The 23,955-nt window shown below is 44.9% G+C and overlaps 2 protein-coding genes across 3 annotated transcripts in view; one reads left to right on the top strand and one right to left on the bottom strand.

The window, feature by feature from the left end:
* Positions 1-1,530: 1,530 nt before the first annotated feature.
* The window catches only part of LOC132502198 (lipoyltransferase 1, mitochondrial-like), a 37,693-nt gene continuing 15,268 nt past the window's right edge, over positions 1,531-23,955 (top strand). The window contains exons 1-2 of one of the 2 annotated variants that reach the window (XM_060118038.1): positions 1,531-1,613; positions 7,479-7,563. In XM_060118038.1, the coding sequence (XP_059974021.1) occupies positions 7,544-7,563 (20 nt within the window). In that variant the 5' untranslated portion in view covers positions 1,531-1,613; positions 7,479-7,543. Of the gene's footprint in view, positions 1,614-6,624; positions 7,564-23,955 lie in introns of those variants that run through there. The other variant, XM_060118037.1, reaches the window with a different exon arrangement.
* Positions 13,436-23,456, bottom strand: LOC132502105 (protein FAM170A-like). Its single transcript, XM_060117910.1, has 3 exons — positions 23,414-23,456; positions 15,853-16,604; positions 13,436-13,441 (listed from the first exon to the last, which is right to left on the bottom strand). Exons 1-3 carry the CDS (start codon positions 23,454-23,456, stop codon positions 13,436-13,438), a joined length of 801 nt encoding a protein of 266 aa, XP_059973893.1.

The raw sequence follows: 23,955 nt of genomic DNA, 5'->3' as shown, positions 1-23,955 counted from the left end.
TTAAGAATCAGTGCTTTTAGAATGTGGATCTCATAGGTGAAACCTCGGAACACATGTTTTCAGCACAAGGTGTTAAAGTGAATGGAAGGATTCAATGCCTTTTCCAGGAGAGTGTCTCCATGTGGGCAGAAGTTGAGAATACATGGGTCTTGAATTAAAAAAATATATATATATATATATATATATATATATATATATATATATATCTCTCATAAGGTTACGGTGAGGATTAGAAGGTTAATATATGCAAAGAGTGTACACATGGAAGCACTCAATAATGACTGGCCATTGTTATTACCATTTATATTAATATTCCAGTTAAGTGGTTGAGCATCAGAAGAATCAAGTCACATTCTTAAGGTACACCAGTTAGTTTGAGACCCAGTTGAATGTGGCTTTAGTGCCTGTGCTTTTAATCACATCCCATAAGGAGACAGCAGAGCTATTTTCTAACTGCAACGTTAACTGACTCTTTTTTAAGTTGCTTAAACTCTCTGATTTTGTTTGGGTTCCCCCCTAAAGCAGATTCTATGACAAGGGCTCGATGAATGGTCCCTAGGGAATGTGATGTTTCTTGAAGTGTATATGAACGATTTATTAATTAACGACTGTAGCCAAATCTGATAAAGCAGGATAAGCACAGCAGATTGGGAAGAGTGGAACAGGGAAGAAAGGAAGCCAATCCAAGGATGCAGTTTTAAGAGGGTGGCCGGGTGCAGCTGGGGCTCAATGCTAGCAGGGCCGCACTGGAGTTATACAGAATATGCCTCAGAATCGTCCACCAGGGATGGGGAAAGGTGAGTGTTTATTTCCCAGTTCCTATCCTATGTTAATCAAGCGTTGCTCCAGGGGTGTTAATTTCCTTGTACTTACAGTTTTGCACATGACCCATCACAGCCCAGAATCTCAGTGGACAGAGAAGCTTGGGCCAGAAAGCAAGTGACGGGCACTGCAGCAGAGGTGTGTCATTTTGTCAAAGGTTATATCTGCGGCACAGCTGGTTGCCACAGCCATTTGAGCAAAGCCGTGCGCCAAGGGGTTATAAAGGTGTTTAGCACCTTCTGCCTACTGGAATACACATATTGATTCCATGAGATATTTGCTTCACGTTTGCATAGGTAAATTTTCTGTCATTCACACTCAGTTATTGAGGTGATTCAATGAGATGTGTGTACAAGTGCTCTGAAAGCTATGTCATGTAGACTATTACACTACACATGTGATATTGAGCTCTCCAAAGCTGAAGGTCAAGCAGTGGTTGAACCATTTTTTTAACCCATTAGTCTGTAGGTACTTTTGAACTCAACACCTCTCTCATTTCATGTAAGTAATAAACCTTTCATACCTTCTTGTTGTGTGTCATCAGTCTTGACTTTCCAACCAGATTTTGGGTGGGGGGTTTATTCTGTTTCTTCAGAGTGGTTACAACACAGAGAAATCTGGATTTCAGCCGAAAAAAATCACCTCAAGACCGCAACAGGGCATACTTCACTGAATCCCAAACTGATTGCTGATGTGATCCTTTGGATTGGAAAAGTCCAAACAGTTCATCTGCCCCATCCCTGGTCATTTGGCTACTGGCTGCCTTGGATGCTGGACCCTAATATTCTAAGGTAAAAATAGAAGAGCAGAGAATAAAAGTTTATGCTGACTAGGTTAAAATCTGAGCCAGTCTGGCACTTTCTGTCTTGAGTGGAAATCAATCTGTGTTCTACTTTCAGAGCTAAAATACAGTTATGAAATGTTGAATTTTCTTTTTTAAAAAAATGTCTATCTGTCTGTCTATTTATTTGGCTGTGCCAGGTCTTAGTTGTGACCTGCAGGGTCTTTGTTGCAGCGTGTGGGATCTTTTAATTGCGGCATGCGGGATCTAGTTCCCTGACCAGGGATTGAACCTGGGGCCCCCGCACTGGGAGCAAAGAATCTCAACCGCTGGACCACCAGGGAAGTCCCGAAATGTTGAATTTTCAATGTTATTTTTCTGCTTTGTGTTTGAATTCTCACTTCTTCACTTACCTGCTGTGGGATGTTGGTCACATTACTTCACCTCTTTGGGCTTCAATTTCCTCATTGCAAACTTGAGATAATATTAATAGTAAATCCAAAGAACTGTTACGAGGATGACTGTAATGTGTTTGGAACATAAAGACATTCAATTCATGTTAGCTTCTAATATTATTGTTATTATCATTATATGTTTTGACAAAGATCTGTAGGTTTATTTTTTGAGTGTTTAAATGTAATGGTTATTTCTATTAATTGAATTTAGTGATGAGCTGCTCTAATCTGACATTTATATGAAATACAGAGGCTCTTAGAATTATCTTGATGTCTTGACTGAGAGAGAAGTTTAAATGCTTTTGACCCTCTGGGGAGCCCTCTGACATCATGAAATCACATATCCTTTCTAAAGTTGATTTTCTAAACAGAAAATTGATAGCCCAGTCCATAACTGATTTAGAAACAATTGGAAAATGTCAGGTAACTTGCAAAGGAATAATGATTTTGCTGCTGCTACTGTGTATTAATAGAGGTTGTTTCCCACTTAAAGAGCTGGAAGTGCCTTGTGTTCTTATTCCAGGTACTTGACATGTACCCTGTGAAGGTGATTTGGGCACACATGGTACCTATGTAACAGATCTCTATCTCATAGACTTATGTAAAAGAATGTAAGTGTAGCCCAGTGTAATAGTCTGACCGCATTTTTAAAGCATTTTAATTAATTTATTTTTATTTTTTAAAATTAAAAAAACTTCTAAAAATTTAAAAATTTTTCTATTTTTAACGTTTTTTAAATTAAACAAATTTTAAAAATATTTTAGATTTTATTTACTTTAAATTTTATCTGACCCCATTTATTTGATGTTTGCTGACATCTTAAACCTCATCCTTCCCTCCTCCCCTTGTGCCCCACTTCCGGGAAATCTGATAAGAAAGTCTGAGTGAGGGCTTCCCTGGTGGCGCCAGTGGTTGAGAGTCCGCCTGCCTATGCAGGGGACGCGAGTTCATGCCCCGGTCCGGGAAGATGCCACATGCCACGGAGCGGCTGGGCCCGTGAGCCATGGCCGCTGAGCCTGCGCGTCCGGAGCCTGTGCTCCGCGATGGGAGAGGCCACAACAGTGAGAGGCCCGCGTACCGCAAAAAAAAAAAAAAAAAAACAGAAAAAAAAAGAAAGTCTGAGTGCTTCCACCTTTGGTGTTGATGGGAAGTTCAAGCCACACAAGCCCCTGCCTGTGCACAGAGGCCCTCATACCAGCCTCACCCTCTAACCACCATAAAAGCCCCCGCAGGTCTTCTTCCAGCTCTCACAAACCATTTTCAGTCCAGCTTATGAAGACTACCCTGCTCTCCCCAGAAAGCCTCATTAAGTAAGTAATAAACCTTTCATACCCTCTTCCTGTGTGTCATCAGTCTTGACATTCCAACCAAATTTGGGGTGGGAGATCCATTCTGTTTCATCAGAGTGGTTACAACGCACAGATATTGGCGTGTACTGAAAGGAACCAGGGTTTCTTGGAGAACTAAGTCCAGGTTTGGGGCAAGGACAATACAAGGTAAGTCTGGGATATCTTGTCATACTGTCAAGCAGGGAAGTGCTCCAAGACTAATGGGATCATGTCAAAAGAATAACAGAAGCCAGGATGAAGGGGCTTCCACTTGTCAAAATGGGACAATTTGAGCATTGAAAAGAATAATGATGGTACGAGATTATATCACATTGAACATAAATCTAGAGTGATAGAAAGAAGAGGGGAAAGAGAGGGAGAGAGAAGAAATAAGTAGGAAAGCTCTTCTTTACAGAAGATTATAGTACATGTAGAAAAAGGAGAGAATTTTTTTAAAAATCACCATTTTGCACCTGAATGCAATTCAAGCAAAGATCATCAAAGAATACTAAAACTTTTGAGTAAAATGTTGTTGGAGGTGGCAAGAGGTATTATCCCATGGATTATGTGTTTCCATTGCCAAGGAAAATTAACCTTTAGAATAGATACCTGACCCAATGGGAGGCATACAGTGTCCCCTGTGTGCTATGTAGTACTTATGCCAAAATATTTAACCTGATTCTCGTGGTGAAGAACAATTAAATATAGAATGTGGGGCATAATATAGGACAACTGTCCTGAATTTTTCAATGTTGTGAAAATAGAAACAGAAACAAAAAGAATGCTCTTCAGGAAAAGATGTAAGATACTAAAAGACAGGGCTTCCCTGGTGGCGCAGTGGTTGGGAGTCCGCCTGCCCATGCAGGGGACACGGGTTCGTGCCCCGGTCTGGGAAGATCCCACATGCCGCGGAGCGGCTAGGCCCGTGAGCCATGGCCGCTGAGCCTGCGCGTCTGGAGCCTGTGCTCCGCAACGGGATAGGCCACAACAGTGAGAGGCCCGTGTACAGCAAAAAAAAAAAAAAAAAAGATAAGATACTAAAAGACATAATCAAAGGCAATGTGTGAACCTTGATTTGACCCTAGATTGAAAAAGTAAAACAATTAAAAAAAAAAATTTTGGTCAACTGGGGAAATTTGAATGTGGATATATGAAAGTGATACTCTGATTATATAGGAGAACACTCATTCTTAGCAGATGTGTGATATTTAGGGATGAACTGTCATGGTGTCTGGAACTTATTTTCAAATGGTAGAGCAAGAAAGTATATATATATATACATATATATATGTATATATATATATATATATATTTTTTTTTTTTTTGCGGTACACGGGCCTCTCACTGTTGTGGCCTCTCCCGTTGCGGAGCACAGTCTCCACACGTGCAGGCTCAGCGGCCACGGCCCACGGGCCCAGCTCCTCTGCGGCATGTGGGATCTTCCCGGACCAGGGCATGAACCCGCGTCCCCTGCATCGGCAGGCGGACTCTCAACCACTGCGCCACCAGGGAAGCCCTGAGTATATAATTTTGAAAAGCTCCTCCCACCCAAGGAGTTTCTTCAGACCCCGAGGAAAAGTCTCTAGTTGGGAGGGGAGATGTTTTCCCGTACATGTATTGAGCACCTCATATGTAACAGGTGCAAGTCACCATTCAAAGCGTCCTTTATGTGTGTCATTTAATCCTTAATGATGATAACACACACTTGTATAGAACTTCCTCTGTGCCAGACTCTGTTCTAGTTAGTTTACATACATTCACCCATTTAAATCCTCATCACGAAGTGTATGAAGTTGGTAATATAATGATCTTCCTTTTGCAGGTGACCACTGAACCTTAAAGGAGAAACAAACATAGTGCCCTAGGGCCTAGGGCTGATCTCAATATTCATAAACCAGGACAGGACAATCATCTTCTCTTGACAGATGAGGAAGATGGGGTTCTAACAGGCTAAGGAAAACTGCCCACAGTCACAGAACAAGTAAATAGCACACTTGGAAATCAAACTCACGTCTGATTTGTTCCAGAGCCCCCATTCTTTCCATTTTGCTGCTTTGCCTCCCAGAGACGTTTTTGCTTTGTCATAAACCGCAGAGCAGAGTGTGGCACTTTTAACGAAGGAAGAGTTTGCCAAATGAAAAGCAGATTAATGAGAGATTTGGGATGCTTTGCAGTAAATAAATCTCTTTCAGAATTCTCATGTTCTCCCACTCACATCGTTAAAGCCATAACAGTAACAATTACCTCAGCCTGGTTGAGGCCGTGTGGGAGTGTCTGTCGCCCTGGGAAGACACTGGGGACCCACAAAACTTTCCTTGAGCTGACTGAGCCATAGGTCAGAAATTGGATATATCAGAGGTTGGCTTTCCCCGTCAGAGCCTCGTCTTGCCCCTCCTGTTTCTGGCTGTGTCTTGAAACGCGGTTACCTGATTAAAATTGGGTCAACATTAAGAATATTAGACATGTCAATGTCAACCTGTTCTCCGAGACTTAGAGCACCATTTGAACACGATTGCCCAAGACTTGAGTAGAGTCTATCTTTTTTCTTTTTAATAATAGGTAATCTTAGCTATTCCCTGGGAATTAAAAAATACCCCTTTGAAACTGAGAGGCCAGAGCAGAAATGTCATTATTTCTAGATGATACACAACTGAATTTAAAGCCAAATGCTCACATTTATATTCAAGAGGAATGTGTGTCTACTTAACGCTGGTGTTGAGGGTCTGGGGGATGTGAAGACAAGCAAGTCCCGGGCCCTTTGTCTAAGAGCTAGGGAAATGGGGTGTAAGCTGTAATAATCTGTGCTGCGAGGGGAAACATAGCATTTACTGCCCATCCGCCACAGGCCAGGCATTGTGTCAAGTACTTTATACAAGGCCATGGCAAGATGGATGTCTTAGCCCCATTTCTAGGGGAGGAAAGCAAGACTCAGAAGAAGTTGTCCTGGGCCAACAGCACTTTATGCATATGGCTGAGATTCGGACTCAGGTGACTCTAATGACAGACCTGCACTCTTTCCCCTAGGATTGACTGTTAATTAGGCAGGATCCACTTAATGGTCTAACGCATTAGGTATCCTTCATGGGATTTAAAGATTCACGAAATTAGCTCACCGAGCTGCATAACGTTTTGAGATGACAATTTTTGACCTGGGGTATTTTTTTTTCTTTTCTTTTTTTTTTTTTGTTTTGGCAGTACGCGGGCCTCTCACTGTTGTGGCCTCTCCCGTTGCGGAGCACAGGCTCCGGACGTGCAAGCTCAGCGGCCATGGCTCACGGGCCCAGCCGCTCCGCGGCATGTGGGATCTTCCCGGACCGGGGCATGAACCCGTGTCCCCTGCATCGGCAGGCAGACTCTCAACCACTGCGCCACCGGGGAAGCCCCTGACCTGGGGTATTTTGAGGAGTCTTGGGCGAATCAAATAATTTTCAGCTTTTTCCAAGGAAAGTACAAAACAGAAAACTTTACCCATTTCTTGTGCTTTTATGTTGGTGGGGTGAGGCTTATGGATGGTCTTTGGGTGAGGGATAGAAGAGGTCTGGATAACCCAGATAGCTCCATTACTTGGTGAGAAATAATGGTTTTGAAGTATGACTTGGCTACTTTAAAGTGGCTGTATCAGCTCAGTAGGAGTTAGCAGTTTGATGTGGCTACCAAAAAGCCAGTCTTAAGAGAAGTATCTCTGGTGGGGGAGGTAAGAACCCCACTCTGCTTTGCCTTGGTCAGACCTTAGTTGGAATACTGTGTTAAGTTCTGGGGACTGTAGACTAAGATAAATATAAAGCAACTAGGACCCACATTCAGGAGAAAGTTTGGATCACAATGTGGAAATGAAATCTGGACGTTTAGGGAAATAGGGCTGTGCAGCTGAAGAAAAGACTTGAAGGGCTGAGATAACAGTCTTCAAATATTAGAAGGATTGTCTTGTGGAAGAGGAATGTTGATTTTTTTTTCTCTGTGGCCCTAAAAGATGCAACCAGAAGCCACAGGCTCTGGGGAAGTGGATTTGTCCTTACAAGGAAGAATTTTTTGTTCTATCTGCCTAAATATGTTTTATCTGCCTAAATATGTTGAGTTTTGTTGTTGTTTTAGAAAGTGGTGGATTCCCAGTCCCTGGAGGTCCTAGGACATGTGCCAAGTAATTACTTGGTGGAGCCATGGCAGAGGAAATTCAAAGGTACCGTGGATTGGATTTCACAAGCATCAAAGTCCTTCCCAACCCTGAGCACCTCAGTAGCTGTGGACTGTCCTTCCAGGCTTTGCCTCCACCTTTGTCACTAGGGTTGGGGTATGTTTTGCGGGGATGGATAGATGGATGGGTGATGGGGAATAGGAAGAATGTACAATGGCAAAGCAGTTACTTGGTCCATTCAAATTTGGTCTGCCATTTTTAAATTTTGCCTTTCCTATATACTCATTTGCTTGCCCTAAACTCTGGGCACCTGGAGGCCTTTGCTGTAACTGCTTGTGATCCTCAACATCGTACCCCATCTCATGCAATTGGGTTCTTATAAATGTTATTTGACAGTGATTTTTATCAGGTATCAAGTATTGTCAGGCTCCAATAGTAAGCGAATCTAGCTTCGCTGTATGTACAAACGCTAGGTTTGTAAAGCTTGTGGCTGCCTCCCCTCTCTGGGGAAAGACAGAACCTGAATTCTTTTCCAAATTTCAGTGAGATGGAAATTTTGGGACACCCATGAGACAGAGAACCAGTCAAAGGGCTTCACACTTAAAAGTAGCCTTAAAAATTACCCATATGCCAGTTGCACTACTCCCAGCCCCCTGTCAGGTAGCAATCTTCAACTGTTTTGAAAGATCTCTAGCTCTTTTTATCCAATTAAGGACTGAAAGTGATTGACAGAAGGTTTTTGCTCATAGTCTACAGCTGAACTCTTGTGTCAACAGTAAATATTCCAGCAGAAGGAGTGGGGGTTTGATCATTTTGATTACAGGAAATAGGCTTTTTCATCATGGGATTTGTGAGCATTTCATATCCCTTTCCTCATTATGGATACACTGCCCATCCTTTGGAAGAGACACTAAGGTGTTGGTCAGATCCTGTTAACCTCATTTACTTCCATGAATTCATGTCAAGTGTATTATGTTCATGGAGGAGATTGTCAAAACCCTACCAAATGGGTTTTGAGGAAGATGGGGCTAACTTCAGATGACTTCTTTAGGCCAGAGGTTTTCCTAGGCACCAGTAATCATCTGATTCTGCTTTCTAAGGCTGCTTCCCTTACTTACAATTCATACATAGAAGCTAAGTCCTTGATGCAAAGGTGTTCTTTACAGCTTTGGGTTTTACCTCAATCTCTGGGCTCCTTGAAAAATAAACTTTGAATATTCTTCTCAACCCTAGTTATTTGAACTCTCTGAGTCTCAGCTCAGTTTATTAACATGATTAATTTGCAGTGGATCTCTATGTCTTATGTCCTTAATACATTGCTTCACACAGGGGCACCAGCTCAGGAAGATTTTGTCTGTTGCAAATTTATGAGGAAGTTGAATATTTATTTTTGGTACTTTTTCACCACCTCCCCAACATCTACCTCCTGATCAGATACCATTTCTTCTTCTTCCTGTCTCTACATTTCCAATGCCATTAAAAAATGGCCCAATTCTCAGCCTGTTTTCCCCTAGTCCTTGCTAAAACAGTGGCTGATGATGGTTTAAGTTAAGGCACCACTTCTCATGAGGTTACTTGTATTTTAATAAAAATCTTTGAAGGGTAAACATTCAAAGTCCTGATTCTCTATGGTTAAATTTTAGGCAGTGTAAAAAATAGTTTTAGATGGAGACGAAGGGAGTTGGGTGGATTACACAGGACATGGGATGAACAGGGCTGTCACTTTTTTTGTTTTTTGCGGTACGCGGGCCTCTCACTGTTGTGGCCTCTCCCGTTGCGGAGCACAGGCTCCGGACGTGCAGGCCCAGCGGCCATGGCTCACGGGCCCAGTGGCTCCGCGGCATGCGGGATGCTCCCGGACCGGGGCACGAACCCGTGTCCCCTGCATGGGCAGGCGGACTCCCAACCAGTGCGCCACCAGGGAAGCCCGAGGGCTGTCACTTTTGTTCAGTTACGTGAACATGTTGACAGGCAAGCATAAATGCAGAGATGGCATTCCTGTGCTGGTATGGGGAAAAGGAAGAGAGGCCACTGGTCAGGACATTGTTTTGCCTAGGGAGGAAGAAGATCCAGTACTTTGGTAATTTATTTAAGCTTTTGTGTTTTTTTTTGCGGGATAGAGGAGCAAGTAGGGGAGCTCATACTTGAAGCCGAATCCGGCCTCCGTACCCTGACACTGAATTAAATCTCAAGACAGAGTTGTGGGTGAAGTAGAAGAGAATAGCTTTATTGCTTTGCCAGGCAAAGGGGGCTAGAGCAGGCGATTGCCCTCAAAACTCTGTGTCCCTGACCTGGAGAGGGTAGTGAGGAGTTTTATAGTAATCGTTCAAAGAGGAGAGCATGATCAGCTCATGGACATTTCTCTGATTGGTTGGTGGTGAGGTAAGTGGGTGTCAGCATCATCAACCTTACGGTTCCAACTGGTTCTGGGGTCTGCGTGTTTGTGGGTAGCACACCATTAACTTCTCCCACCTAGTGGGGGTTTCAGTACCTGCAAAACAGCTCAAAGATATTGTTATGTGTATCCCTTAAGGGGGAACCAAGACCCTGCCCCAAGGCTGCACTAGTGTTTCTTTTGACTATTCCTCCCTTGTCTCGCATCCCCTCCCTTCTCTAATTAGCAACTGTTTGAACCTGCTCCTTGGAACTCAGGGAAGGTCATGGAGGCTGAATGAAGCCTATTTCCTGTAATCAAGAAATGGGGGACACCGATACAGGCTTTGTGCCCAGGAGCCCACAGGGTCCTGCTAGGGATCATACTCAGTGCAAGGAGATGTGGAAAATCCAGAGATAAGGAATCATGGCCTCTTACTTTCCAAGGGCTCCTACTCTATGTTGTGGGGGAAATCAGACACATTCATTAAGAGTCTGCCCGATTGAAGGATGTGAAAAGAGTTATCACAGAGGTACAACTAACATGCTGGGAAAATGTGTGGTCCATTCTCACTGGGATATCTGGAAGGGCTTCCTGTAGAAAGTGGGATTTTAATTGAACTTAAAAACAATTTGTACTTTGAAAAATTATACTCTTGAAAGAAATGAGTTGAGCAAGCGCCTGTCCTCTGATGGAGGGAGGGAAGTCTGGCCTAGTTGAGTGGAGGCGGGAAGGTGAGTGTTACGCTTAGTCTGGAAAACTCGGCAGGGTCTTCAACCCTACGGGGCTTTGAACGTTCGGTTGACTATTTTCGGTTTTATTCTTCTCGCATTGGGAAGCCATTTAAGATTTAAGCAGGGGAATAATATTCTTAAAGAAAATAACTATGACCAGGATGAATTGAAGGGAGGGAGAAACGACATACTCATTTATCTACAATTTGGGGAAGAGAGGAAGATTATCTCCAATTCATTAGATGTGCATTGTATCAGCAGGAGGGAAATAAGCAGCATATCTTGATACATAAATCCTCCTCCCATATATGCATTCTTTTTCACCAGGGAGCAAGTATTTGGCAGCCAAGTTATCTTTAAAGTAATAATAAGAAAGCTATTTGGAATAAATGTTTCAGAACCATTTGTTACTTTGCACAGACCTATGAGCAAATAGGATTGAGCTAAAGCATTTACAGTGGTATGTGGTTCTGCAGGGGCCGCCACCCTATTATATATACTTATATCTTGGCTAACCTCCAGCTGTTGCCACTGCTATTAGTCAAAGAACTGAAGTGTCAACGAGCTAATCAAAATAGCAAAGTGGGAGTCAAGAGTTTTTCCGCCCGTTTCCTAAAGTCTTAGGAAGATTGTTTCCTTTTTATTCCTTCTATTCAGAACATAAAAGCCTCCCAGACATCTAATCTTTACTAGGTCAAACATTTCAAAAGGCAGTGGGATTATTTTCCAGTTGCTTTTCAGTTTAAGGCAAGTGTTTTAGGGGCTTCCAAAGCCTCCCTCCTGAATCAATTTATGAAAAAAAAACAAAAACAAAAAATGAAAGGCATTATTAACCCAACTACATTGTCTCGGTGTAAAAATCCTAACATATAGCATAGTGGGAAAAGGTTCTGAATCATGACCTAAGAGATGTGAGTTCTAGACCCAGTTTTGTGAATGCATAGCTTGGTGGTTTTGTCAAGTCTCCTATTTAACAGGGAGGGATTCGAATTTTTCTGTATGGTTTCTGTACTATTCAGTAGTAGTGTTCACAATTACTTTTGCCTAAGGAGTTTAGAGAATGGAGAGACACATGATAATGTTGCAGGAAGAGGGACCTCTTCCAGGGCCCAAGAGTGGGCTCTTGTCTACCACTCAGAAAAGAATTTTCTGAGGAGACACACGTGCTGACAAAGCAACAGACTTCATTGGGAAGGGGTGTCCGGGTGCAGAGCAGGAGGGGAGGGAACCCAGGAGACCTGCTCTGCCGTGTGGCTCGCAGGCTCAGGTGTTATGGTGATGGGGTTCGTTTCTGGGTGGTCTCCGGCCAGTCATTCTGACTCAGGATCCTTTCTGGTGGTGCACACATTGCTCAGCTAAGATAGGTTCCAGAGAGAAGGATTCTGGGAGGTTGGTAGGACATATGGACAGGAGTCTCCTCTGTCCTTTTGACCTTTCCCTAATTCTTCCGGTTGGTGGTAGTTGGTTAGTTCCGCGTTCCTTACCAGGACCTCCTGTTTTACGATAACTCGTGAAAGTGGTTACTATCGGGCCTGGTCAGGGCAGGCAGTTTTGGGCAGTGGTTTCCCTAAAAATAAGATTGTGGTCAACAATTTTGGGTAGAAGTGATGTGTGTTACTTTTGGGCGAGAACTCACACTGCCAGTGTGAGGCTCCAGAATTCTTTCTCTCTACAAAGATGACTGAGAGAGGTGGCTTTGTCAAGCTGGGGGCAGGAATAAGGAAAACGAAGAGCAGAACTCCTAGGCAGCCCATGATGGGCATGTACAACGAGTGGGAAATGAACCTTTGTTGTTTTAAACCACTGAGATTTGGAGGAATGATTCAAGCTTATTCCTTTTTGTTTGTTTGTTTGTTTGTTTTGCAATATGCGGGCCTCTTACTGCTGTGAGAGGAAGATAATAACAATGACAAGTAGCAAAACCTCTAAAATGGAGACTATACTCCATTATAGCCAATTAATGGGAGTGGGAAGCTCGGGCTCACTGTCCAGGACATGGAAATAAAAGCTGAGGATGCTCTGAGGCATCTCTTGGATCTCTATAAGCCTCCATCATTTCTGCTGAGTAGGGTTGACAGATAAAATATAGGCTCTTCAGTTAAATATGAATGTCAGAAAAACAACGAGTACATTTTTGAAGATAAGTATGCCCCAAATAGTTCATAGGATCTACTTATACTAAAAGTGATGACTTATTATTCATGTGGAGTTCAAGTTTAACTGGGTATCCTGTACTTTTAGTTACTAAATCTGACAGCCCTACTGATGAGCCACAATGGAGGCAGTTGAGGAGCGGTACGTGCTGGCTCTCGGACAGTCAGAAATGGCTCCAGCAGACCCAGGTACAGTATGAACTGCTCTTTGGATGTAGCTCAGAAGCCATGGCCAGCCCTTGACTGCAAGTACTGCCTCGGGTTTCCCTGAGGTGGGGTAAACCTTCCTCTTAATGGCCTTTGGGTAAGTCTGGAAGACCATATCCAAGGGGAGCCCCAAAGTCAGTTTCATCCTCACAACCATGTTTCCAATTCCTGGAATTGGCTGCATGTGACTCACAAGAGCTGAGGACGTTTGTGGAAATTGAGAGTGTCATAGCTTGAACCCTTTGTAGGTAAACTTTTGCTGTTGTGAGAGTTTGAACAGGAGCAATGTGAAAGACTCCAGGTCCCCAGGTAGATAGAAATAATCCTGTTCTACCTGTGTGTATGTGACAAGTCTCTAATAGTTCACAGAGCAAATATCTGGTCTTAGACTGATCCAAGCTTGGATGTTTCTGGTGACAAGGCAAGATCGTGAGTCTGAAGTTGACCTTTTATGGCTGAGGAGACAATAAGGTGGTCAGAAGGTCAATCATGGAGGAGACGTTGGCTTCATCCATTGTGCAGGCTTGTATATGTGGTTCTATGTAGATTGTGTTTCAAAGGTGGAGCTTGTTTACAAGTATGAACATTCTCTGACGTGCTTTTTGAACCTTCATACCCAGAGCTAGAGCAGTGCCGAGGCTCTAGAAATGCCCTGGATATTCTGAGCTGTCAGTGGCATTTCCCAGGTACTGTTCCCTTGGTGCTGCTCCTGGAAATGTCCAAAGGGATTATCATCTGTCTTGTGGCGGGTCCTAGCATTGAGAAAGGAAGCTGCTGCACCAGGCTCAGAGGATCTCGGATGTGGTGGGAGGAGTAGTAGTACTACGACTCTAAATTGTATCACAGCATATCTATTCCATCTTGAGAGTGGGGTTGGGGGGTTATGAAGGGGGGCTTTTATTGTACTTTTATACATTGTACCCTTGAAACTAATTCAATTTTTTAAAATTAATTTATTTTCGGCTGCATTGGGTCTTTGTTGCTGCTAACGGGCGTTCTCTAGTTGCAGTGAGCGGGGGCTACTCTTGGCTGTGGTGCACGGGCTTCTCATTGCAGTGGCTTCTCTTGTTGCGGAGCATGGACTCTAGGCACGCAGGCTTCCGTCATTGTGGCACGTGGGCTTGGTAGATGTGGCACACGGGCTCTAGAGCGCAGGCTCAGTAGTTGTGGCGCGCGGGCTTAGTTACTCCGTGGCACGTGGGATCTTCCCAGACCAGGGCTCGAACCCATGTCCCCTGCATTCGCAGGCATATTCTTAACCACTGCTCCACCAGGGAAGCCCAATAATTCAGTTTTTTACAAAGAGAAGATTCCTAATATTATTCCAAAATTTTAAAAACATGTAGTTGGATAACACTATGAAACATTAACTGATATATTCTTTTACTATTTCTCTTTGCTCCCTGGATCTTTTTCCCCATCCAGTCAGCTAGGCACTGTGAGTTCACTGCATTAGGAAGGTAAAGACTCAGCAGAAATGAGGGAGAAAAAAAGAAAATTCTCAGCTTTGGAATGTTCACAACGGAGGCCACAGTAGAACAGGTGAGAATTCTGTGAACAAAAAATAAATGTCGTCTCAAATGCAAAAAAGTATTCTCTGCACTGGGAGGCAGGAGAGGGAGGGAGGGAAGGACTGAAGGAGAGAGATCGGTGTGGCCAGGGACATGGAGACTGTGCTTGAGAACGATATGCCCAGGAAGAGAATCAGAATCTGGAGAAGATTCAGCCTGCACGTGATCATTGCCTCCAGCCAGCCCCCTCATCTCAGATGTTGGGAAATTCAGAGAGAGAGTGGGAGTACGTCAGGAGGGCCACGCGCATAGTCTGTGTGGCAGGGGTTGTGGCCATTCCCTATTTGTGAGGAGTCCCCAGCAATTTGCAGCCTCTTCTGGAAAATGCTGGCGGACGTCTCTAGTGCTTATGTGAAAGCTTGTTCACAAACCTTGAAAGATACAGATGTAGATGACAGGTAGATGCATAGATAGAAAAATGTAATTAAATAAAAGCTCCAGGAAAGGTTTGGAAAATGCCCTTTATTGCATAGGACGCTTCTGTTGTCATATGATGTTAGACTGAGGGCCGGTCCCTTCATCCTCCTTCAGACCATGGCATTCTGTCTGCTACTCTCCCGAGGGTCCTTTCTTCTCCCTGGAAGGGATAAAGCAAATGAGGTAGAACAGGAAGAGACAAGCAGCACTCCAAGCTCTGCTGGTCAGGGTTACCCTCCAGCACTGCCTTAAAGCTCAGAGCCACACACACCACAGGGAGCTTGGCTCCAGATCAACTACCACGCAACGGAGGTTCTGGAACATTTCCATATCTCGGGGGACCTCATTTCCACGTGACTCTCTTTCATATTCCCCTTTGTCACAGAAGGCTAGGTCCAGTGGTCCGGGTGAGATCTCGGCTCAGGCCCAAGGCTCTCAGACCTCAAAGTTCTGGTCCTGCAAGGGCCCCTGTCCTCTCTTGAGACCACTCCTGGCTCTCTCTGCCGAGAAGGAGCTGCTGGCAGTACGTCCTCTAAGAGTTGAGGTCCATCGTGCAGACCCTGAGAAAACGCCTAGGAAAAGGCTCCACCTTCTTGTTGACGTCAACAGAGGTCAACGCCTTTGGTAGTGCTGGGTGTGTCCCATCGGATGCCACTGCAGAGCCATTAGGTCAACCAGCACATGTGTGCGGCCCCTTCCCTTAGACTCCTGTGGGCCCTCGTGACATAGGCTCAGAAGACTGCCAGCCTCAAGCCTTACCTCTTCCAAGGCCACACCGTCTCCAGGATCTTCTGTCCCATGAATCTCAGTTGCTGTGTGGAACTCAAAAGAGAGAAAAGAGCCTGCCTGCGGGGTCTCTTCGGGCTGGGGCCTTCTACCTTCTCTTCCTCGTCCTCCTCATCCTTCTCGTCCTCCTCGTCCTCCTCGTCCTCCTCGTCCTCCTCGTCCTCCTCATCCTCCTCATCCTCCTCATCCTCAGAGGTGGTCTCGGGTTCCACACTGCCCTCCTCCTCAGGTGTGCTCCCGGATTCCACATTGCCCCTCAGCTGGGCCATGGTGAGATGAAAGACACGGCAGCTGAAGCCCTCCAGGACGCCGAACTTCACGTGCTGCTGGAGGATCTCCAAGGTGGGGAAGACCCGGCAGCAGGCCATGCACCTGAAGCCGGTCTCCATGGTCACCATCCAGTCCGGTGTCTTGGCCCTGGGTCTCTCCTCGACGGCAGGTGACCCTGATGGGCTGCCTGGCTCTGCCCTTTCCTCATACTCTTTCTCCTCCCCAGTGGGCTCACTGTCAGACAGGAGGCTTTCGGTGGACACATCAGAAGAGGTGTCAGTGGCTAATGCACACACATCCTCAGGAAGGGTCACTTCTTCTATCCTCAGCTGCTTTTCAGGCAACTCCAAGGGTTTCTTTGTCTTCCAGGAGACAGCTACACCCTTATTCACTTGTACCTGCATGTAGTATATTTTCATGCCCCTTTCCTCTTTGTCTGGGTGCAGATCGTTCTTACAGGGTGAAGAGGGTGAGGAGGAGACACAGTGTGATGGGGGAGCGGTCTCCCCTTTTTCCTGAACCTGGGCTAGGGGTGCGGTAGGCTGGGTAGTGTCTCGATGTGATCTCCGTATTCCTGAAAAAGGAAATTAAAACCATAATAACATGCATGGGCCATGCCGGAAGCTGAGGGAGCAGGTGTGGTAGACGAGGGAGGGACATTTGCATGACGTAGCTATGTCGTGAGCTTGGTGTCTTTTGGCCGTAGGATGGAGCGGTGTATCTGGTGTCATCTGTGGGCTTTTCATGTGCGTGGGGGGGATACTGGAGCGGTGTCTGTATACAGGGGTGTGGAGTATGGTGGTGAGGGCTGTGGTATGTGAGGGATGCGGCTGGATGCGTGTATGACAAGGAGTGTGATTTTGGGAATATCGGTGGTGCATTCCTTGTGGAATGGGGCTGTGGTGCTTGGGGCTTCTGTGTGCTCTCAGAAGGGCTGTGCCTGGAGGGCGGATGTATGTGTGAGCTGTGTGGACCTGAGCTGGATGGTCCTGCTCTCAGGCTGGAGGTGTATGATGCAGAACTCTGTCCTTCTCTGGAAGGAAAGGCAAAGACAAAGCCTACATTTTCTTCTGAAGGTGCTTCATCTGGTCCCTCTTCCCTCCACCTCAAGCCCAGACCTTTCCGGCCCCTGCTCCTTGACTTCCCCACCATGGTAGTACCAGGATTCACACACACCCCCAGACTCAGCTAGGATCCACACCCTCGTAACAGCTCAGCCATCCTTCCCAGGCTCCTCCACAGAGCCCTCATCACCTCTGATGACCCTGGGTTTCCTCTCAGCCTCCCTGGGATCTGTGTGCCTCCTGCCTCACAGCCAAGCACCCCCTCACCTGAGGAGCCCTGCGCCCTTACCAGCGTAGATGAGCTTGCATGGAGAAGAAGCACAGGAGAAGAATGTAGAGGCAGAGGAGACCTCCCCTGACCCTGGGCTGCAGCCTTGGGCCACCACAGTGGATCCAAGCCGAGGGGGATCCTCTTGTGACTTCGAGATTCCTGAGGGGAGAATGAAAGGCTCAGGGTGGGTTCATCAGTCCTCTGTCCAGAAGTATTTACCGAGTGTCTGGCACGTGTCAGGTGCAGTGAATACACACAGTTGAGAGTGTGGTTCCCAGTGGATCCTCCAGTATTTAATTCCAATCAGTACTTACTCTGTCACTGTCTTGTTGGTACTGTAGGCCTCGGTGGTGACTGTGAGTATGTGGGAAGAGTGAGTGATGTGTATCAGTTAAGTCTGTGGTAAGTGTGGGGTTGGCATGGGGAGCACAGTGCAGATGTGTCTTATCTGTGTCTGTGGCCATTGTGTGCATGGTTTCTGTTCACAAGTCAGGAATTCTGGGACATGTAACTTTTCCTCATTACATGGTGTGGCTTGTATTTATGGTGCGTGTTCATTCACCAAGATTCAGTAAGCAGCTACTCCTATGTATCTGGCACTCTTCCATTGTTCTAGTCTCTGGTAATGCTGCACATTCTAGTAGGGGAAGACACAGACTAAACAAAAATACAATAAATATATAATACCTGAGCTGGTGGTAAGTATATAAGGGTTGCCAGACTTAGCGAACAAGAATACAAGGCACCCAGTTAAATTTCAGTTTCAGATAAACCCAGAATAATTTTTTAGTGTAAGTATTCCCATGCAGTATTTGGCCTGACTTAGTTTTAGTGTGAGTATGGCCCATACAATATGTGGGACATACTGATACTGAAAAATTACTTGTTCTTTATCTGGAATTCAAATTGAACTGGATAGCCCATATTTCCTCTGGCAACCCTGACATGGGTTAGTGAGACTGTGGTTTACTGTGGTTTGTAGAAAGCGGGTCTGGCATTACTCAAGAATGTGTTACATGGGCTTCCCTGGTGGCGCAGTGGTTGAGAGTCCGCCTGCCGATGCAGGGGACAAGGGTTCGTGCCCCGGTCCGGGAAGATCCCGCATGCTGCAGAGCGGCTGGGACCGTGAGCCATGGCCGCTGAGCCTACGTGTCCAGAGCCTGTGCTCCGCAACGGGAGAGGCCACAACAGTGAGAGGCCCGCGTACCACAAAAAAAAAAAAAAAAAAGAATGTGTTACAAGTGTGGTGTGTATGACACGTGACTGGTTCTTATAGAGGTATTTAGCGATGGCTGAAGTTAGCTGTGTTTGTGCGAGATTTGAGGAGATAAATATATGTATATAGTGTGTGTGTGTGTCTATATACATATCTCATCTCCAGCGTTTGGTGTTGGAGGCGAGGATTGTGATACAGGTGGGTTGTATGAGAACGTAGTACAGGAGGGATCCGTGTATATATCTCCATATGCTGTGTGTGGTTTACTAAGGAAGTTATATGTGGGGTGTGTGATATTTTTGCTGTATCAGAGTGTACATGGGTGTATGAGTTACTGTCTCATAAAACACCCCTGAGAAGAATTCTGTATACACTCTTACGTACACCGAGTGTCAGCCAGGTCCAGGCAGGGTGACAAGAACTTTACCATGCAGACTTTATATCTGGTAAGCACTCTACCCCCATTCATCCCGCAGTTCTCTGCACTACCACACACACACACACACACACACACACACACACACACACTCACACACACACACACACACACACAGGAACATAGAGCAAAATATTCTGAATGGTCAGGGGCAGTCATTGCCTTCCCCAGCCTGTCCCAGCCACTGCCTGGAAATCTGCCTGCTGTCTAGAGCTCCATTCCCAGGGCCCATCCTACAGTCTCCAGGACCCTGGGCCTGGTAGGAGCTACTGGGCTCTAATCTGGGGCAGAGGCCTCTAGCTGGAGCTCTGGGGTGACCACCCCTCTCCCAGGGCAAGCTACTCGCCTACATTTAATGCACGCAGGCACCCCGTGGCCTGTGGCTCTCAGAGCACCCCCCAGGACCTTGAGGCCATTTCTCACCCCCTCCCACGCCGTCTCAGTCTCTGGAAAACCCTTCCCTTCCCTTGATCTCCTTTGGGAAATTCTTCCTGTTGAAGGAATAAAACCTCCTTGCTTTCAATATGACACCATCCCTAGACAAACAATCTTCTTTCAAAGTGCATTCCACTTGTCAAGATATTTTTCAACAGGGCCTTCAACTCATGGGGCTTCTCTTTCCACTTTGGTAAAAGAGGCCAAGCAACTCATGGGTCTCTCTCAGCATCCTTGCATCCTTCACATCCCCCACCTCATGACCCCAGGGAAAGATCCAAGAGAATAAGAGAGAAATCGGGGACTGAGAAAAGCTGCACCTCTAGGTCTGTGCAAGCAGGATGCAGCCTGCTGTGAGTGCGACAAAGCTCCAGGCCCGGCTGCCCCAGGAGAGAGTCCTCAGACCAGCGGAGCTGACCTCCCATCTCCCAGGGGGCATCTGGCCGTTCTGTGCCATCTCACACCACAGGGACCCTCCGGATGGATACGGCAGCATCAGTGAGACAAGGTCTCTCGCTCCCTGCTTCACAGGTGACACGTTCTCAGTCCCCCGCTTCCTAGAGAAGGTTCAGTTGGGCAGAAACCCATGTGCCCCAGACAAGTTGCCCCCCACATACCTCCTCCGTTCTCGGCAGTTTCCTGGGACTCTTCATTTTCCAGATGTTTCCTCTTTTGTCGCCGTTCCATCGTACCAACTAGAAGTCTCCCTTAGAAGATGCCTCAAGAGATGTCCAACTCCTCCTCTTCCCTACAGGTTGGCCCTTGTTGGCTCTTGGGCAATCCGTTGAAATGATTCAATACAAACAAAACTAGTCAAGTCTCCTAAATGGCTGAAAAACTTGTGCCACTTAGTGAACCAGCAGTACTGCCTAGTGCTCACCAGGGCTGTTATGTTTGCAAGGTTGCCAGGCGCACAGCGGAATTCTGTGACCTCAGTGCTGACATCAGAGCATTCGGTGGACCTGGGTTGAGCACAGTGTCTGCAATAGCTCAGGCCCCATTTTCAAGAACAATTCCTTTTTCCCAGCCGAACCTTTCCCGTGAAAGGGGAAGGTTCATACCATATCTATTATAAATTGTATCATACCATGTCTATTATAACATTCACATTTTGATTGGACATCTTTGAATGTCTTTTCTAGAGAGATTTAATATGAATATTTTAAATGGTCTCCAGTTTCCCTGTGGATTATTGACATTTTAAACTCTGCACTTCAATTTTCCCTCAATACGTGTAATTTTGTCACGGCTATTTCTGTACTTAAAGATGAGGAACTATATAATTGATTTCTTCACTTTTTCCCCATCTCTTGCCAAGGTACTGCATTTGATTGTATCTTATGAATGAGTGAAAAATGCTAGTCCTTGAGTCAGGACATTGGGCCCTTAACCAAGTAACTCAACCTATCTGGGCTTCAGCTTCTGTATGTGCGATCAAGAGGCTTGGACTAGCTGACTTTTCAAATGCTGTGTTTCTTTGATTCACTCTCACTTACTGATCTGCTCCTTAAGAAGAGGGTCTGTTCTCATAAAGAAACAGTCTTTTCCTAACCTTGGGTTGGGCGGAGTTTAACTGTTTGTACTCAGTCTGTTAGTTATATTTCCTTCTACGTATGCTTAGCTCTAAATAATTTATATGGCTCTTGTGACAATTTTTAGATCTTCTTTTTTTCTTATTTTCTTTTACAGTTTCTAATTTGTTATCACCAGTGTAGAGGGGCCTGATTGATTTTCAAAATTTATTGATCTTGTATGTGTGTGCCTTGTTGAACCGTCTTACTAGTTCCTGCTAGTCTATCTGTGGGTTCTTTTGGGTCTCCTAGATAAATGAGCATATTAAATGTAAATAATGTGTTCTTTGGATAAAGTTTATTTTATTTTTTTTTATTAGTTTCTGCTTTATAACAAAGTAAATCAGTTATACATATACATCTGTTCCCACAGTCCTTATCTCATGCATCTCCGTCCCTCCCACCCTCCCCATCCCACCCCTCCAGGCGGTCACAAAGAAAGGATTTCTAGTAAAAAAAAAAAAAAAACAAGCTAGATGCATGGAGGTTCCCTGGGGGAAAGAGCTTGGGAGCATGGGTTTTGGGCATACCTGTTTCTAAGGCAGACAGTTCTATGTATGGAATGAAAAAATACAAATTTTGAAGTTGTATACAGAAATGGTATCTAAAGCTATGGGAATGAAAGAGGTTGCTTATGGTGAATGTATAGTGTGAGACAAAGCAACTACAACACTTAGGAGCTGGGCAGCGCAGGGGGAGCTGGCTAAGGGGACTGAAGAGTTGGCAGAGTTGGTGGAAAACCAAGACAGGATAATGTCAAGATTGCCCACAAAAGTCTTTAAGGTGGAGGCAGTCAGCTGAAAGTGTAGATGAGGACTTGAAAGGTCCACTGGATCTAGCAACATGAATGGCACTAGTGACCTTAGCAAAACCACTTTTTTCTTTAATAGGGTCTTGGCTCAAATATTTACAGACTGGTTTTTCACCTCCATGAATGTCCAACAGGACATTTGATAGTGTGTTGGACGCTGAATTTGGGATGTCCTTCATTGTATGTGATGCCCCATGCATTGCAGGATGTCAAATGTCATAGCACAATCCAGTCATTGAGATGATAACACACGCAAACATTAATTACTCTGATTGAGAACTATTGCTGCTAAGACATCAGAGAATTGGAATCCCAAAATCCAAGCCAAGCCATAGTTTTAGCAGCACACCTGGGAATGGAAATCCACAAAGTCTTCCTGGAAGGGGTGGAATGGAACAAGTTTAATCAGGACAACAGCCTCACTTAGGTGTTTATTTGTTTTATGGAAGAATTCTACAAGCAGAATCCTAAAGTGAACATTTTTCAGAGTTCTGCCGTTGTTTCTGATGAGACACTTTCCATATAAAAATATAGTTCCGGAGAAATAAGGATGTTAGGAGACCTTAGATTCAACATACCTATAAGATAAGACCTATAACACATGCATTGGTATTGCATCTAATGGTGGTGTCATTGATGCCAGTAACAATAGTTATCATTTACTGAGCTGTTGTGTAAGTGGCTGGGTTGAGATTCCCTAGAAGCTGCTTGAGACAAGGACCCAGATGCACATGATTTTTGAGAGTGTGCTCTTTAAGGTAAGCCTGTAAGGGAGTCAGGGAAGCAGAAGGAATCATCGAAGAATGAGCGCTCAGATAAATTCATGGCCTGACTCACAGGGTGCTCTGGAGGGATTATACTGCAGAGTTGTCCCACTGTCCCACTTTGAGGCAAGAGGTGGGACTATGGTAGCCCTAGGCCAGTCAGGCATTGGTTGCCGCCTCCAAGCCAAAGTCGTTAGGCTGGTGGGCAGGGAGGCAGGGTGAATCACTCTGGTGTGCCTGTGCCTGCTAGCTCCTTCATTCACACCAGCTGGAGAATGGATGATGAATTAAGGGTAAAGGGGACCTGGGTGGGGTGCTCACAGTCTTTATTACAATGCCAGACACCTAACATACATTATTTCCCTTTTATTTTGAAACAATCTCAAATTTACAGCAAAGTTGCAAGCATAGTACAAATGGCTTTCCCTCTCCTCCCAACCATTTGAGAGTAAGTAGCTGACCTAATTCTCCATCATCCTTGAGTACTTTTTTAATGATTTACAGAATTTTATTATTTAAAAAAATTTTTTTAATTGAGATATAATTGACATATGACATTATATTAGTTCCAGGTGTGCAACATAATGATTTCATATATATTGCAAAGTGATCACTGTAAGAAGTTAACATCTATCAACACATAGTTATTTTTTTTCCTTGTGATGAGAACTTTTAAGATATATTCACTTAGCAACTTTCAAGTATACAGTACAGTATTTTTATAGTCACCATGCTGTACATTTACATCCCCAGGACTTACTTATCTTATAACTGAAAGTTTGTACATTTTAATCATCTTCACCCATTTTGCTCACCCTGCAAAAAGCACTTTTGGTGGAATAACAGGACAGAATCCATGTTGGAGTAGGTTGGAAAACAAATGGGAAGTGAGGAAGTGGATACTGGATGTGTAGCAACTCCACAAAGAAGCTCAACTCTGAAGGGGAGTAGACAGCATGAGAGATGGAAGATGAGATGGAGGTTGTGTTTGAGTGTCAGCAGAAGGATCGAGTGGAGAAGCTGAAGAAGTAGGAGAGGGGTTAAGGATGACCACAGGATGGAAGTCTAGGAGCAGGGAGGACGGATCCATTCTTGAAATACACTTCGGTAGGAAATTAGGGGGGAAAAATTGTACCACCTCAGATTCCAGAGAAATGGAATTTAGAAAGATGTAATATAAGCAAAGGGCAACAGAATTGCGTGGCTCTTTTTAATGAGAACTTGGAAAACTCCTACTGGGACTAACTATGCACGGAATCCATTCCCACCTGCATAATCCAAGAAAGACTAATTACTCAGTGACTTCAATCAAGAGGGTAATACTAAATAAATAAGGAGCCACTGTGTCTTTATTGTA

The sequence above is a fragment of the Mesoplodon densirostris genome, chromosome 14 (genome assembly GCF_025265405.1).
Source record: "Mesoplodon densirostris isolate mMesDen1 chromosome 14, mMesDen1 primary haplotype, whole genome shotgun sequence".
Taxonomy (NCBI): Eukaryota; Metazoa; Chordata; class Mammalia; order Artiodactyla; family Ziphiidae; genus Mesoplodon; species Mesoplodon densirostris.
The sequence above is the reverse complement of the archived record's forward strand: the minus strand, read 5'-3'. Positions and strand labels throughout refer to the sequence as shown.

Bases quoted from the DNA above. Each gene is read 5' to 3' on its own strand.
- LOC132502105 (XM_060117910.1), bottom strand. From the start codon at position 23,456: ATGGATTCTGTCCTGTTATTCCACCAAAAGTGCTTTTTGCAGG. The intron at 16,605-23,413 runs GTGAGCAAAATG...TTCCTTTTTCAG, and splicing joins CCAAAAGTGCTTTTTGCAGG to GAATACGGAGATCACATCGA.